General features: G+C 40.9%; 1 protein-coding gene across 3 annotated transcripts in view; it reads left to right on the top strand.

Moving 5' to 3' along the window:
* TBXAS1 (thromboxane A synthase 1) overlaps nucleotides 1–12,520 on the top strand; it is a 179,599-nt gene that overhangs the window by 68,302 nt on the left and 98,777 nt on the right. For all 3 annotated transcript variants that reach the window (XM_032275635.1, XM_032275637.1, XM_032275636.1), the window contains exon 4: nucleotides 6,909–7,005. In XM_032275635.1, the coding sequence (XP_032131526.1) occupies nucleotides 6,909–7,005 (97 nt within the window). The remainder of the gene's footprint in view (nucleotides 1–6,908; nucleotides 7,006–12,520) is intronic.

The following is a 12,520-nucleotide window of genomic DNA, read 5'->3' as shown; positions in this document are numbered from 1 at the left end:
TTCTCCGACTCTGTGGGTTGTCTGTTTACTCTGTTGACAGTTCATTTTACCGAAGCTCTTTAGTTTAATTAGGTCCCAGTGATTTATTTTTGGTTTTATTGCATTTTCTTTTGGGTTCTTTGTCATGAAATCCTTGCCTAAGCCAATGTCTGGAAAGGTTTTTCTAATATTATCTTCTAGAAGTTTTATAGTGTCAGGTCTTAGGTTTAAGTCTTTAATACATCTTGAGTTGATTTTTGTATAAGGTGAGAGGTGAGTATCCAGTTTCATTCTCCTACAGGTGGCAATCCAATTATCCCAGCACCATTTGTGAAAAGGGTGTTCTTTCCTTACTTTGTGTTTTTGTTTGTTTTGTTGAAGATCAGTTGGTTGTAAATCTTTGAGTTTATTTCTGGGTTTTCTATTCTGTTCCATTGGTCTATGTACCTATTTTGATACCAGCATCATGCTGTTTTGGTGACTATGGCCTTGTAGCATAGTTTGAAATCAGGTAGTATGATGCCTGTAGATTTGTTTTGTTGCTGTTGTTGTTGTTATTTGTTTGTTTTTGCTTAGTCTTTCTTTGGCTATGCAGGCTCTTTTTCAGTTCCATATGAATTTTAGAGTTATTTTTTCTAATTCTGTGAAGAATGATGGTGGTATTTTGATGGGGATTGCATTGAATTTGTAGATTACTTTTGGCAGTATGGTCATTTTCACAGTATTGACTTGACCCATCCATGAACATGGGATGTGTTTCCATTTGTTTATGTCATCTTTGATTTCTTCAGCAGTGTTTTGTAGTTTTTCTTGCAGAGTTCTTTCTACTCTTTGGTTAGGTATATTCCTAAGTATTTTTATTTTTTTTGCAGCTATTGTAGAAGGGGTTGAGTTCTTGATTTGGTTCTCTGCTTGGTTGCTGTTTGTGTATAAAAGAGCTACTGATTTGTGTACATCAATCTTGTATCTGGAAACTTTGCTGAATTTTTTATCAGTTCTAGGAGCTTTCTGGAGGAGTCCTTAGGGTTTTCAATGTAAACGACTGTATTGTCAGCAAACAGTGACAGTTTTACTTCCTCTCTAGTGATTCAGATACCCTTTATTTCTTTCTTTTGTTTGATTATTCTGGCTAAGACTTCCAGTACTATGTTGAAGAGGAGTGGTGAGAGTGGGCATCCTTTTCTTGTTCCAGTTCCCAGAGGGAATGCTTTCAACTTTTCTCCATTCAGTATTATGTTGGCTATGGGTTTGTCATAGATGGCCTTTATTACATTAAGGTATGTCCCTTGTATGCCGATTTTGCTGAGAGTGTTAATCATAAAGGTTGCTGGATTTTGTCAAATGCTTTTTTTGCATCTGTTGAGATGATCACATGATTTTTGTTTTTAATTCTGTTTATGTGGTGTATTACATTTATTGACTTGCATATGTTAAACCATGCCTGCATCTCTGGTATGAAACCCTCTTGATCACAGTGGATTATCTTTTTGATATGTCATTGCATTTGGTTAGCTAGTATTTTGTTAAGAATTTTAGCATCTATGTTCATCAAGAACATTGGTCTGTGGTTTTCTTTTTTGGTTGCATCCTTTCCTGGTTTGGGTTTTAGGGTGATGCTGGCTTCATAAGATGAGTTAGGGAGGGTTCCCCCTTTATCTTGTGGATAAAAGTATTGGTACCAATTCTTCTTTGAACATTTGGTAGAATTGTGCTGTGAATCCAGATGCAAATCCTTTGTCAGGTATGTAATTTGCAAATAGTGTCTCCTATCTGGTAGCATGTCTTTTCATCTTCTTAACAGTGTCTTTGAAATAGCAAATATTTTTCATTTGGATCAAGTTCAACTTTTTGATTTTTGTCTTTTATTGATTATGTTTTAGTGTCAAGTCTAAGAACTTCTGTCAAGCTCTAAATTTCAAAGATTTCCTCTTTTTATTTTTCTAAGTTTCATAGTTTCACATTCTACATTTAAGTCTGTGGTCCATATTGAGTTCATTTTTTGCATAAGGTGTAAGGTTCATGTTATACCTATGTATGTCAGTATGTCAATTGCTCTAGCATCTTTTTTTTTTTTTTTTTTTTTTTTTTTTTGAGACAGAGTCTCACTCTGTTTCCGAGGGTGGAGTGCAGTGGCATGATCTTGGCTTACTGCAGCCTCTACCTCCCAGGTTCAAGCACTTTTCCCGCCTCAGCCTCCCATAGCTAGGACTACAGGCACGTGCTACCATGCCTGGATACTTTTTGTATTTTTAGTAGAGACAGCATTTAACCACGTTGGCCAGGCTGGTCTCAGACACCAGACCTCAAGTTATCCACCTGCCTTGGCCTCCCACAGTGCTGGATTACAGGCATGACCCACCATGCCTGGCCTACTCTAGCATCTTTTGTTGAAAAACGTACCCTTCCTGAACTGATTTTGTATCGTTATTAAAATTATCAGTTGAGCTTATATATGTGGGTCTACTTCTGGGTTCTCTATTTTGTCCCATTGATCTCTGTGTTTGTCTTTCTGCCAATACCACACACTGTTGATGACTATAGCCAAGTCTTGGGATGTAGTAGACTGATTCTTCCCACCTCATTCTTTTTCAAAATTGAGTTAGTTATTTTAAGTTCTTTGCCTTTTCATATAACTTTTGGAGTAAATTTGTCTACACCTACAAATATTCTTGCTGAAACTTTGATTGGAATTGCATTAAACCTGTATGCCAGTTTTTCGAGAATTGATATCTTTTACATTGTGTAGTCTTCCAATTCATGAACATGATATTTTTCTCCATTTACTTCAGTCTTCTTTTATGTCTTTCATCAACATTGTAAGTTGCATTGTGTTTTCATTTGGTTTATACATGTTTATTGTTAGCATGTAGAAATGCTATTGATGTTTTTTGTTTTTTGTTTTCTGGTATGTTGATCTGGAATCCTGCAACCTTGCTGAACTCACTTATTAGTTCTAAGATTGTTTTGAAATTTCTTAGTATTTCTTCTGTAGATATCATGTCATCTCAAATTAGGGACAATTGTATTTATTCTTTTTCAGCCTATATGCTTTTCATTTATTTTTCTTGCCTGATTGTACTGGCTAGAACTTCCAATACTATGTCAAATAAGAGTAGTAGGAGAGGACATCCTTGCCTTGTTCCCCATCTTAAGGAAAGGCATTCAGTCTTTCACATTAAGTATGATGTTAGCTGTAGGGTTTTTGTAGATGTTCTTTATCAAGCTGAGGAACTTTCTCTCTATTCCTGAGAGTTTTTATCATAAACAAGTGCTGGAGTTTGCCAAATGCTTTCTCATGTCAACTGATACAATCACATAATTTTTTATTTTTTAGGCAGTTAATATAGTGAATTATATTTATTGATTTGAAAATATTGAATCAGTCTTAAACACCTACAATAAATGCCCCTTGGTTTTGGTATATAAGTCTTTTTATATATTGCTAGACTTGATTTGTTGAAATTTCTTGCATTTAAGCTCATGATGGATACTGGTCTATAGTTTTCTTGTACTATCTTTGGCTGGTTTTGGTATCAGAGTAAACCAGACTTCATAAATTGAGTTGTAAAGTGTTTCCTCCTCTTTTATCTTCTGGAAGATATTGTACAATTAGTGTTAATTCTTCTTTAAATATTTGGTAGGATTCTCTATTGAAACCATCCTGGCCTGGAGATGTCTTTTTCAGGAAATTTAAAATTATGAATTCAAATAAAAAATTATTAATTCAAGAAGTAGATGTGAAAAACAAAAAAAAATTATGAATACATTCTGAAATTTAATTAAAATTATTCATTGTTTTGTGGTTGTAAGATTATTTGGATTGTCTAATTCATCTTGGTTGAGTTTTAGTAGTCCATCGTTTTCATAGCATTGGTCAATTTCTTTCCAGTTTTTAAATATATTAGTCTAAAGTTGTTTGTAGAATCCCTTAACCTTTTAATGGCTGCAATATTTGTAGTGATATCCCATTTCATTCCTTATATTGGTGGTTTGTTTCTTCTCTTTTTTATCTTTGTTAGTCTTGCTCGAGGTTTATCAATTTTATTGATGTTTTTCAAAGAACCAGTTTTTTGTTCATGAATTTTTCTATTTTTTTTTTTGTTTGTTTTCAGGTTCATTGAGTTCTGCACTTATTTTTTATTATTTCCTTCCCTGTGCTTGATAAGGTTTTTTGTCTTCCTAGTGCTTATGTAAATACACATATGTAATTTATAACAACCTCTGAGGATGAATGCCTTATCATTTTGAGTGATGTGTAGAAATCTTACTTCCATTTTGATCCCTTGAGCCTCCTTACTTTTTAAATATAATTGTCTTAAGTATTTCCTCTAAGTATATTGAGTATTGCATCATATAATGGTGTAATTTTTGGTTGAACCATCAGGTATGATTTAAGAGACTCCTGAGAAGGATAGTGTATTATTTTTATCCATTTCATTATCCTTCTTTCCTTTCTGAAGTTCTAAAATTTCTTCTGTTATCATCTCCCTTTCCTTTCTGTTTGGAGAATGTTCTTCAGCCATTCTTTAAGGGTAAATATGTGAGTGACAAAATCTCTTAGTTTTCCTTCATCAGAGAATGCCATTATTTCCACTTTTCTCCTGAAGGATACTTTCACCAAATAGATGACTTGTGATTGACAGTTATTTCCTTTCAGCACTTGAAAAATGTGCCACTTCCTTCTGGCTTCCATGGTTCTTGATTAAAAAAACCTACTGTCCTTTGAACTGGTGTTCCCTATAGATAATACATCATTTCTCTCTGGTTGTTTTCAAGATGTTTTTCTTGCTTTTTTAGTTTCAGAGGTTTAACTATGATGTATCTTGGCATGGATTTCCGTGGGTTCATCAAGTTGAGATTCACTCACCTTCTTGAATCTGTAGGTTTATGTCTTTTGTGAAATTGGAGAAATTTTCAGCTGTTATTTCTTCAAGCCAAGGTGACTTTTAAGCACAGTGCAAATTTGAGAAACATTTCTCTGAAGTGGGGTTGAGAGATCCGAGGACTTCTCAGATTGCATACAGAATGCTCTAAGTGTTCACAGCTTTCACTAGATTCTCAAAAGACCCCATGACCCTCACCAGAAATTTTATAAAAGCATTGGTTTATGGACTTATTGAGTTGTTTTTTGTTTTCTTGGTTAAAATCAGTAAAAACAAACAAACACACAAAAACTAGTTAGTATTCTTTTCTTTCTTTGTACCACATCTATTGAATTCCTGTTTCCCAAAGATTTTCCTGACAATTTTGGAAAATATGATGACTCAGGTAAATATTTTCCAAAATATTTACCTGAGTCATCATATTTTCCAAGTGCCTAATACGTGACAGACAAATATTTTTTATTGTTTTTCATAGTCGATGAGAAAGAAAAGAGTTAAAAAAATTAATGTCATTTAGGTTTATGAAAAGTTCTTAGTAAATAAGTGCCAGAGTAACTGGCTGCTTTTCCGTGTGACTTTCCCCTTTAAAATCTGTTCCTTACTGCTTTGAGCTGGATACACCAGTGATCAAATTACATCCCTGAAAGTATAATTTCATACACTGAAAACATGTCATTATACAGTGGGCCGCTTGTCATCACTCTGGCTTGCTTTGCGCAGTTGGTAGGGGGACACTCATGGTTCCCCCAAGCAGGCTTGTTCCTGGCCCAACTGCTCAGGCTGATTCCTCCAGCCAGCACACCCTTGCCTCCTTTGTCACCCCTTCTTCCTGGACCAACTCTTGCCATCTTCCAGAACTCAGCTTGGGAAGCACCACCTCTGGGAAGCCTTCACTCTCTCTCCTTTAGGCACTGAGGGTGTGCCTCCAGGGTCACTCATGCCTGCCAGAACATCACACTATATGTTAATTGCCTAACTGCCTCACCTGTCAGATGGTCAGACCCTTGGAAACTGTGACTGGGTCTTGATTGCTTTTGTGCCCCCAGTACTTTCATAAATATAATATGACATGTATTTAAGCACTATCTCCAGTTAGAGTTCATGCCACCAGCTGACTGGATGAACCTTTCATCCATAGCTTCATTATTGTCATTAAGTATCTGTTGAGGGCTGGCCACAGAGGTTCATGCCTGTAATCCCAGCACTTCAGGAAGCCGAGATGGGGGGGATCACCTGAGGTCAGGAGTTCAAGGCCAGCCTGGCCACCAAGGTGAAACCCTGTCTCTACTAAAAATACAAAAATTAGCTGGGTGTGGTGATGGGCACCTGTAATCTCAGCTACGCAGGAGGCTGAGGCAGGAGAATTGCTTGAATCCAGGAGGCGGAGGTTGCATTGAGCTGAGATAGCACCACGGTATTACAGCCTGGACAAAACAGCAAGACTCCATCACAAAAATAAAAATAAAATATTAAAAAAAGTATCTGTTGAGCTCCTTTATATATAGGTGTGGCAACCAGATATTCAGTTCTTCCCAAGCAGGTTTAATCTTTCCTCACAAGCATCTGTTTACTGATTCACATTAGATATATTCTGAGAATTAGTATAAGGTTCATTGGTCTTCTCTTGCTAGAATCCCTATCTTGACATTTTGAGGAAATACAGACAACACTGACCTCTGCCATTTTCCTTCTTTGTCTTACTACTGGACCTTATGAACCCCTTATTATTGCATTTACATGTATAGCTCTGTCTTTCCTATTAGGCTGTAATAAGCTCCTTGGGGCAGGGAGTGTATCTTATTCCAGCCAGCGTCTCCAGGGACTGATGCAAGGCGGTATTCCATGAGTGCTGATGGAAAGAAATTTGATGTTATATCATCACAGCTGTATGGTTGCTCATGATGGGAACATGCATTTCCTCATTGTCTCCACACCTTTACTTCCTGGTTATCTTTCATCCCTCATTCTGAGCCACTGTGAATTCTTTTTTGGAAAGGAGACATGGGTAAATGTAACGCATTTTAACACATGTTTTATTCCTCCCAGGTACTATCTTGGTCGTCGGATGTTTATTGTTATTTCCGAGCCGGACATGATCAAGCAGGTGTTAGTCGAGAACTTCAGTAACTTTACCAACAGAATGGTACGTAGTTTTGTTTCTGCATATAGATGAGTGGGAATCGTTCTAAGATGGAGGCACTGCATGTCAGATTGAATGGGGATGCAATCAGGCCTCTGATCAGGTTTATGTCAGTTCCACTCAAAAGTGAGCTCCTCATCAAACTCAGGTTTTCAAAAGGGATCTATGGGACTGGTACAAAAGAGTGGCATTTACATTTAAGAAATGCTTCAAGAAAGCTAAAGCTCAAGGGAAGTTGAAGCTATTAAAAAGACAGTAAGTCAAAGTGCATGGACCACCAAGTCATATCCAAGCAAGCAGCAAAGGCACTCCCAGGAATCTGCCACAGCTCTTGAGACTGCCCGAGCCCATGAGACATGAGACAGCACTTGCCAACCGGTGTCTCCATATTTCCTCCCATGCCACCAGGACATGTGACCCTGAGAGCTGACCTGAAAGAGGTTCGGTGTGCTAGGGACAGACATACCCGATGCACATGTTCAAGCAGAGGGGACCAAATAACATTGCTCTGAGCTTTGGTCAATTTCTCCTCCAAGCCATTTGTCTGCCCTTCCTAATTTCTTTCACACCCCCTCATCCACCCTCCACCCAGACTAGGTCCAGGGCCCCAAACTCCAGAGTATGGTTCCAATTTCCTTCCTCTTCCACTCAGCACGGGATTAAGCCTTCAGGACTAAGTTCAAGTTCCCCAGACTATATTTAAGGGCCCTCGTGACTTAAATCCATTGTCTGTGCTCCATCCGGTCTCTCACCACTCCCCAATTCAAGCGGTCACTCCAGCCTCTCCCTGCTCACCCTCACCTGCTCTGGAGAGGCCTGACCTCTTCTGCCTTGCTCACGCTGACACTGCCCCAGAATTGAAGGTAGCATAACAGTGGGGCTCATATTTATTATGATGTGAGTTTGAGCACATTCTTTTTTTTTTTTTTTTTGGAGACAGGGTGTTGCCCTCCAGGCTGGAGTGCAGTGGTGTGATCGGAGCTCACTGCAGCCTCGAACTCCTGGGCTCAAGTGATCCTCCCGCCTCAGCCTCCTAGGTAGCTGGGACTGCATGTGTGTGCCACCATGCCCAGCTAATTTTTTAAAAAAATATTTGGCAGAGATGGGGTCTTACTATGTCGTCCAGGTTGGCCTCTAGCTTCTGGCCTCAAGGGATACTCTCACCTTGGCCTTCCAAGGTGCTGGGATTACAGCCCTGAGCCACTGTACCTGGCCACATTTCTTAACTTAAAAAGGAGCTGGTGCAGCTCTTTTTAAAAATATCATGGAAAGTGGAGCTGAGTCAACATGACTCAGCAGAAATGGTCACAGTCAGTGGCAGAACTTATTCTTGGCCTCCTCTCAAGGCCTGGAGTTGGGGGTTATGATCCACCTTACTGGACTGTTGCAAAGCCAGATGGGGTCATGCATATAACCTCTCCCTCTACACAGTACTTGGCAGGTGACACATTAGTGCTTTCACAAGAAAACCCTCCACCCCTTCCACACCCATCCAAACTCTTTCTATTCTTCAAGACACTCCTCGGATTCTGCCTCCTCCAGGAAGCCTTCCCTGCCTCCATCCCCATCCACTTTTCCCCTTCCCTGAACTCTGACAGCACTCACTATGTGCGTCACTCCTTGTCACAGTTGATCCCCTTGTGCCTTCCACTATTTACAGTAAAGGAGAATGTGACTTTCACTCTAGCTTGATTATTAGCTCTTTAAGGCCAAGAACTGTATCTTGTACTTCTTTTTTATACCCTATGACATAAACACATATTGACTCTTCAGCATCCAATATATTCTTGTTCCAACTGAATGGAATCCCCATCAACTTGACATTCGTCCCAGAAGAACGAGGTATAACTTGAACCTGGATTTGCAATATAGTCTTCTTCGTCTCGGTCATTCACGAACATGCGAAAAGACCCATCGTAGGTGAGATCTCCAGGAAACCCCGGTGTTTATAGTTTTCCATCTGGGAGCGTGTCCACTTATCTTTAGCTTTGTTTATGGTCTTTAAGCCAATTCCATAGCCATGATAAAACAACCCTTAGTGACTCAATTTTTTAAAAAGCAGTCGTTAAAGTGGGATTTTTTTCACAGGTTTTTGAAAGTCAAATTAAATTGGGTTCTGTGGTTCCCTCTTATCCATATGCTTATTTATCTGCTCAAAGAACTCAAGGAGATTAGTGAGACGTGATTTCTCCTTACTGACACCGCACTGCCTTCCCTCTAATAGGCCATGTTTACTTAAGCGTTCAGCGATTCAGCTTATTATACATTCACTCGGTAAACATTAAACGCTTACTCCATGCAAGCTGTTACCAAACGGTCCCTTGTGATACAGAAAATACCTCGGCATATTAGTTTGATAAATTAAGTGAAAAGGAACTTAAATAATGCATGCTCTCATTCTCCAACAGGGAGAGCCCATCTCTGCTCACTAATCCAGGCTTGAGTTACGTTGAGTTTTGTCCCTGGACAGGCTGGTGGAGAAGGGCCCTGAGGTGGGAAGCTGGGTTTAGCTCTGAAATTTGACCTGAGCTGTAAACATCCCGGGAGGGATCCACGGAGCGTATTGGCTGGAGTTGGGGGTGATGCACCAGGACGCTCCCTGACATACATCCATATCCAACAAACGTGTGAATCTAGAAATCATCCTGTGAAATATTCTTTTGCAAACTCCAGAACACTGGCTGGAGCAGACTACGGGTTGGATCCGGAGTGGCAGCTCTTACGTCATGCTTTCCCGTTCACCTTTTCTGGGGCACTGGAGTCTGTGTAATGCCTCTGCTTCATCTTGCTCATTTTCCATGTTGACCTTGTAGTTCTCTATCAGTGTCCTCAATGTTTCCTGAAACTGCTCCATGATGGTGCAACCACAGCTTATCATTAAACCCAAATCAGTTTTCTTGGCATTTCTAGAAGCTCAGTCATCCCAGTATGTCAGGACTTGTATGTTTTTATTTAGATATTTTCAGTGAGCTCTTCTTTGCTGTCAGGTACGGTACCTAATGAAGCTGTGGGGCAGTTCTTTTTAAAATATCTGTGGAAAGTGGCGCTGAGTCCACATGACTCAGCAGAAATGGCCACAACCAGAGGCAGAACTTCTTGTTCTTGGCCTCCTATCAAGGCCTGGAGTTCAGGAGCTGCGGGAAGAGTGATAAGAAGTAGGCCGGTCTTTGGCCTGTGTTAGCTTTGTCTGGTCAGAGGGGATCATGACAGGGAGGTGTTGAAACACTAAGCCGACTACCTTGGAGGTGTGGGTTCTGTCTGGAGTGGCAGCGTGGAGTGCCATCCCTCAGGTCCTCATGAGCAACACAGAGGTCGCCTCTCCAGGCACAGGTCAACCCACACCATCGACACACAAGAGTCACATCCAAAGTCATGGGATGGATGTGGTGGGCGGTTTTATCTAGAACCATCGACACCCAGCGCCCTGGCTGCCCCAGGTTCAGCCTCTCCGGGGCTGCTTCACTCACTCTCCTTCACTGCTTCTACAGCCATGAACATTGCAGAATGAGTCACGGTGAAACCACAAACTCCTTGGCACTGGTGAAGATGACTAAAGTTATAGGCAAATTAGTCACTGGAAACCTTCCTGTCCTCTGTATCTGCAGCAGCCTCTTATTCAGGGAAGTAAAGAGCATATCGGCTCATCGCAGAGCTAATTGGCAAGGAAAGCTGAATTCAAGGCTACAGGTGGGTCAGAACCCCCTTTTGTGGGGGCCACAGGGACCTGCCTGCTGGCATCCATTGAGGAGAGAAGGGGCCTTGGCAGGCTTACCATAAAGCCGCACCCCCTTGAACTCATTCCTACACCTGTAACCAGTACCTCTCCACTGACAGCTTTCGAAAACTTGTTCACCTGGAGTTCCTGGTTCTCTTTTTCTTAAATCAAACACTGAGTAAATGAAGACACTCAGATTTTCAAACATGTGCAGGAGGATTTAAGTTGTGAGAGTAGTTGCGCATGACCTAGGGAAGCACTCCCAGCTTCAGTCAAACCTTGCCAACTTTTTCTAGCTGTGAATTTCTTGAGAAAGGTCAACTCACATTACAGGTCTACGGCTCTGAGCAAGGCAGAAGTTCTTCCTGCAAGCACAAACAGACTGCAGAGAGCAGAAACCAGAAACAGGTGTGCAACCTCATTTGCCTGCCCCCTCTCTATTTTGAGGCATCTTTGTTTTACGTGACCTCTCTCTCCTCCTCTGCCCCAATCTCCTTCTTCTAACACCCATTTTCTTCTGTTAATTTCCCCCTCTTCTAAGCCAGAGCCCAGCAGTATGGTGAAAGGTCTTTGTTGTGCACAGGAAACCCTCCAGCCTGAACTGGAAACTTCTTGTTGCAGAATGGGCTGCCCGTTGGAATTCCCAGGTGACAGCCACAATGGGATATTTGTTCCCCGCAGGTCTCCCATTTTCACCTGCTTTGCTAATGTCTGGACATCGCCATGTCCTGGAAAAGCCAGATCCATGGAATTGCTTTTAATCAGTAAAACACACTGAGCTTTGTTTCCAACATGGTAGCTAAGTTTGAATTCTAACATCTTGAAAAGTACTGAGTGTCTTGTGATGCCTTGGGAACGCAGGCATAGCATTAAGTGGTATCGATTCTCAGTGCTCAAATGTACTTCTCTCTGCCTTGCAGAGTTTTGTCTAAAATTTCAAGACCTTGTTGAAAATGATTTCATATTTTTGTGTCTTATTAGATAGACTCTTGGTTCAGCAGGAAGCTATCTTTATTTATTTATTTTTTTACAAAAAGAAATTAGTAAAAGCTTGCTCTGATATTTATGTCTTCTTGCCCTAACTTTTGTGGTGGCAGAATAGAAATAAGTGTGTAAACCAGGAGATTAATATAAAAAATTTAGGCATGAGAATAGAGAAATAAACCATAAAGTCAATTCTTGTCTCTCAACGGATATATTCCAGAATATTCCATGGAAGTCAAGTCACTGAGTCCTGACCCTCCTTTTTTTTTGAGACAGAGTTTCGCTCTTGTTACCCAGGCTGGAGTGCAATGGTGCGATCTCGGCTCACCGCAACCTCCGCCTCCTGGGTTCAGGCAATTCTCCTGCCTCAGCCTCCTGAGTCGCTGGGATTACAGGCACGTGCCACCATGCCCAGCTGATTTTTTGTATTTTTAGTAGAGACAGGGTTTCACCATGTTGACCAGGATGGTCTCGATCTCTTGACCTCATGATCCACCCGCCTCAGCCTCCCAAAGTGCTGGGATTACAGGCGTGAGCTACCGCGCCCGGCCCGACATTCCCTTTCTTCTTCCCATTTCCCTTCTTCTAAGCCACAGCCCAGCAGTATGGTGAAAGGCCTTCGATTTTAGTTTAAAGAAATGAAATCAGATTCCAGATTTGCTACCTCTTATTAGCTGGGTGACTTTCAGACAATCCTTTAACCTCCTGATTCTCAGTTTCTTCCTGTGTAAAATATGTTAGACTAGCTAATGCCTAAGCTCTGTTTGGTGCCTAGTTCCTGTGGCCGTTGGCAGCCACAGAGGGCCACAGAGTCCCCAC

The sequence above is a fragment of the Sapajus apella genome, unplaced genomic scaffold, assembly GCF_009761245.1.
Source record: "Sapajus apella isolate SASKATOON/1434 unplaced genomic scaffold, GSC_monkey_1.0 scaffold7, whole genome shotgun sequence".
Lineage (NCBI taxonomy): Eukaryota > Metazoa > Chordata > Mammalia > Primates > Cebidae > Sapajus > Sapajus apella.
This window is presented reverse-complemented; position numbering and strand designations above follow the sequence as displayed.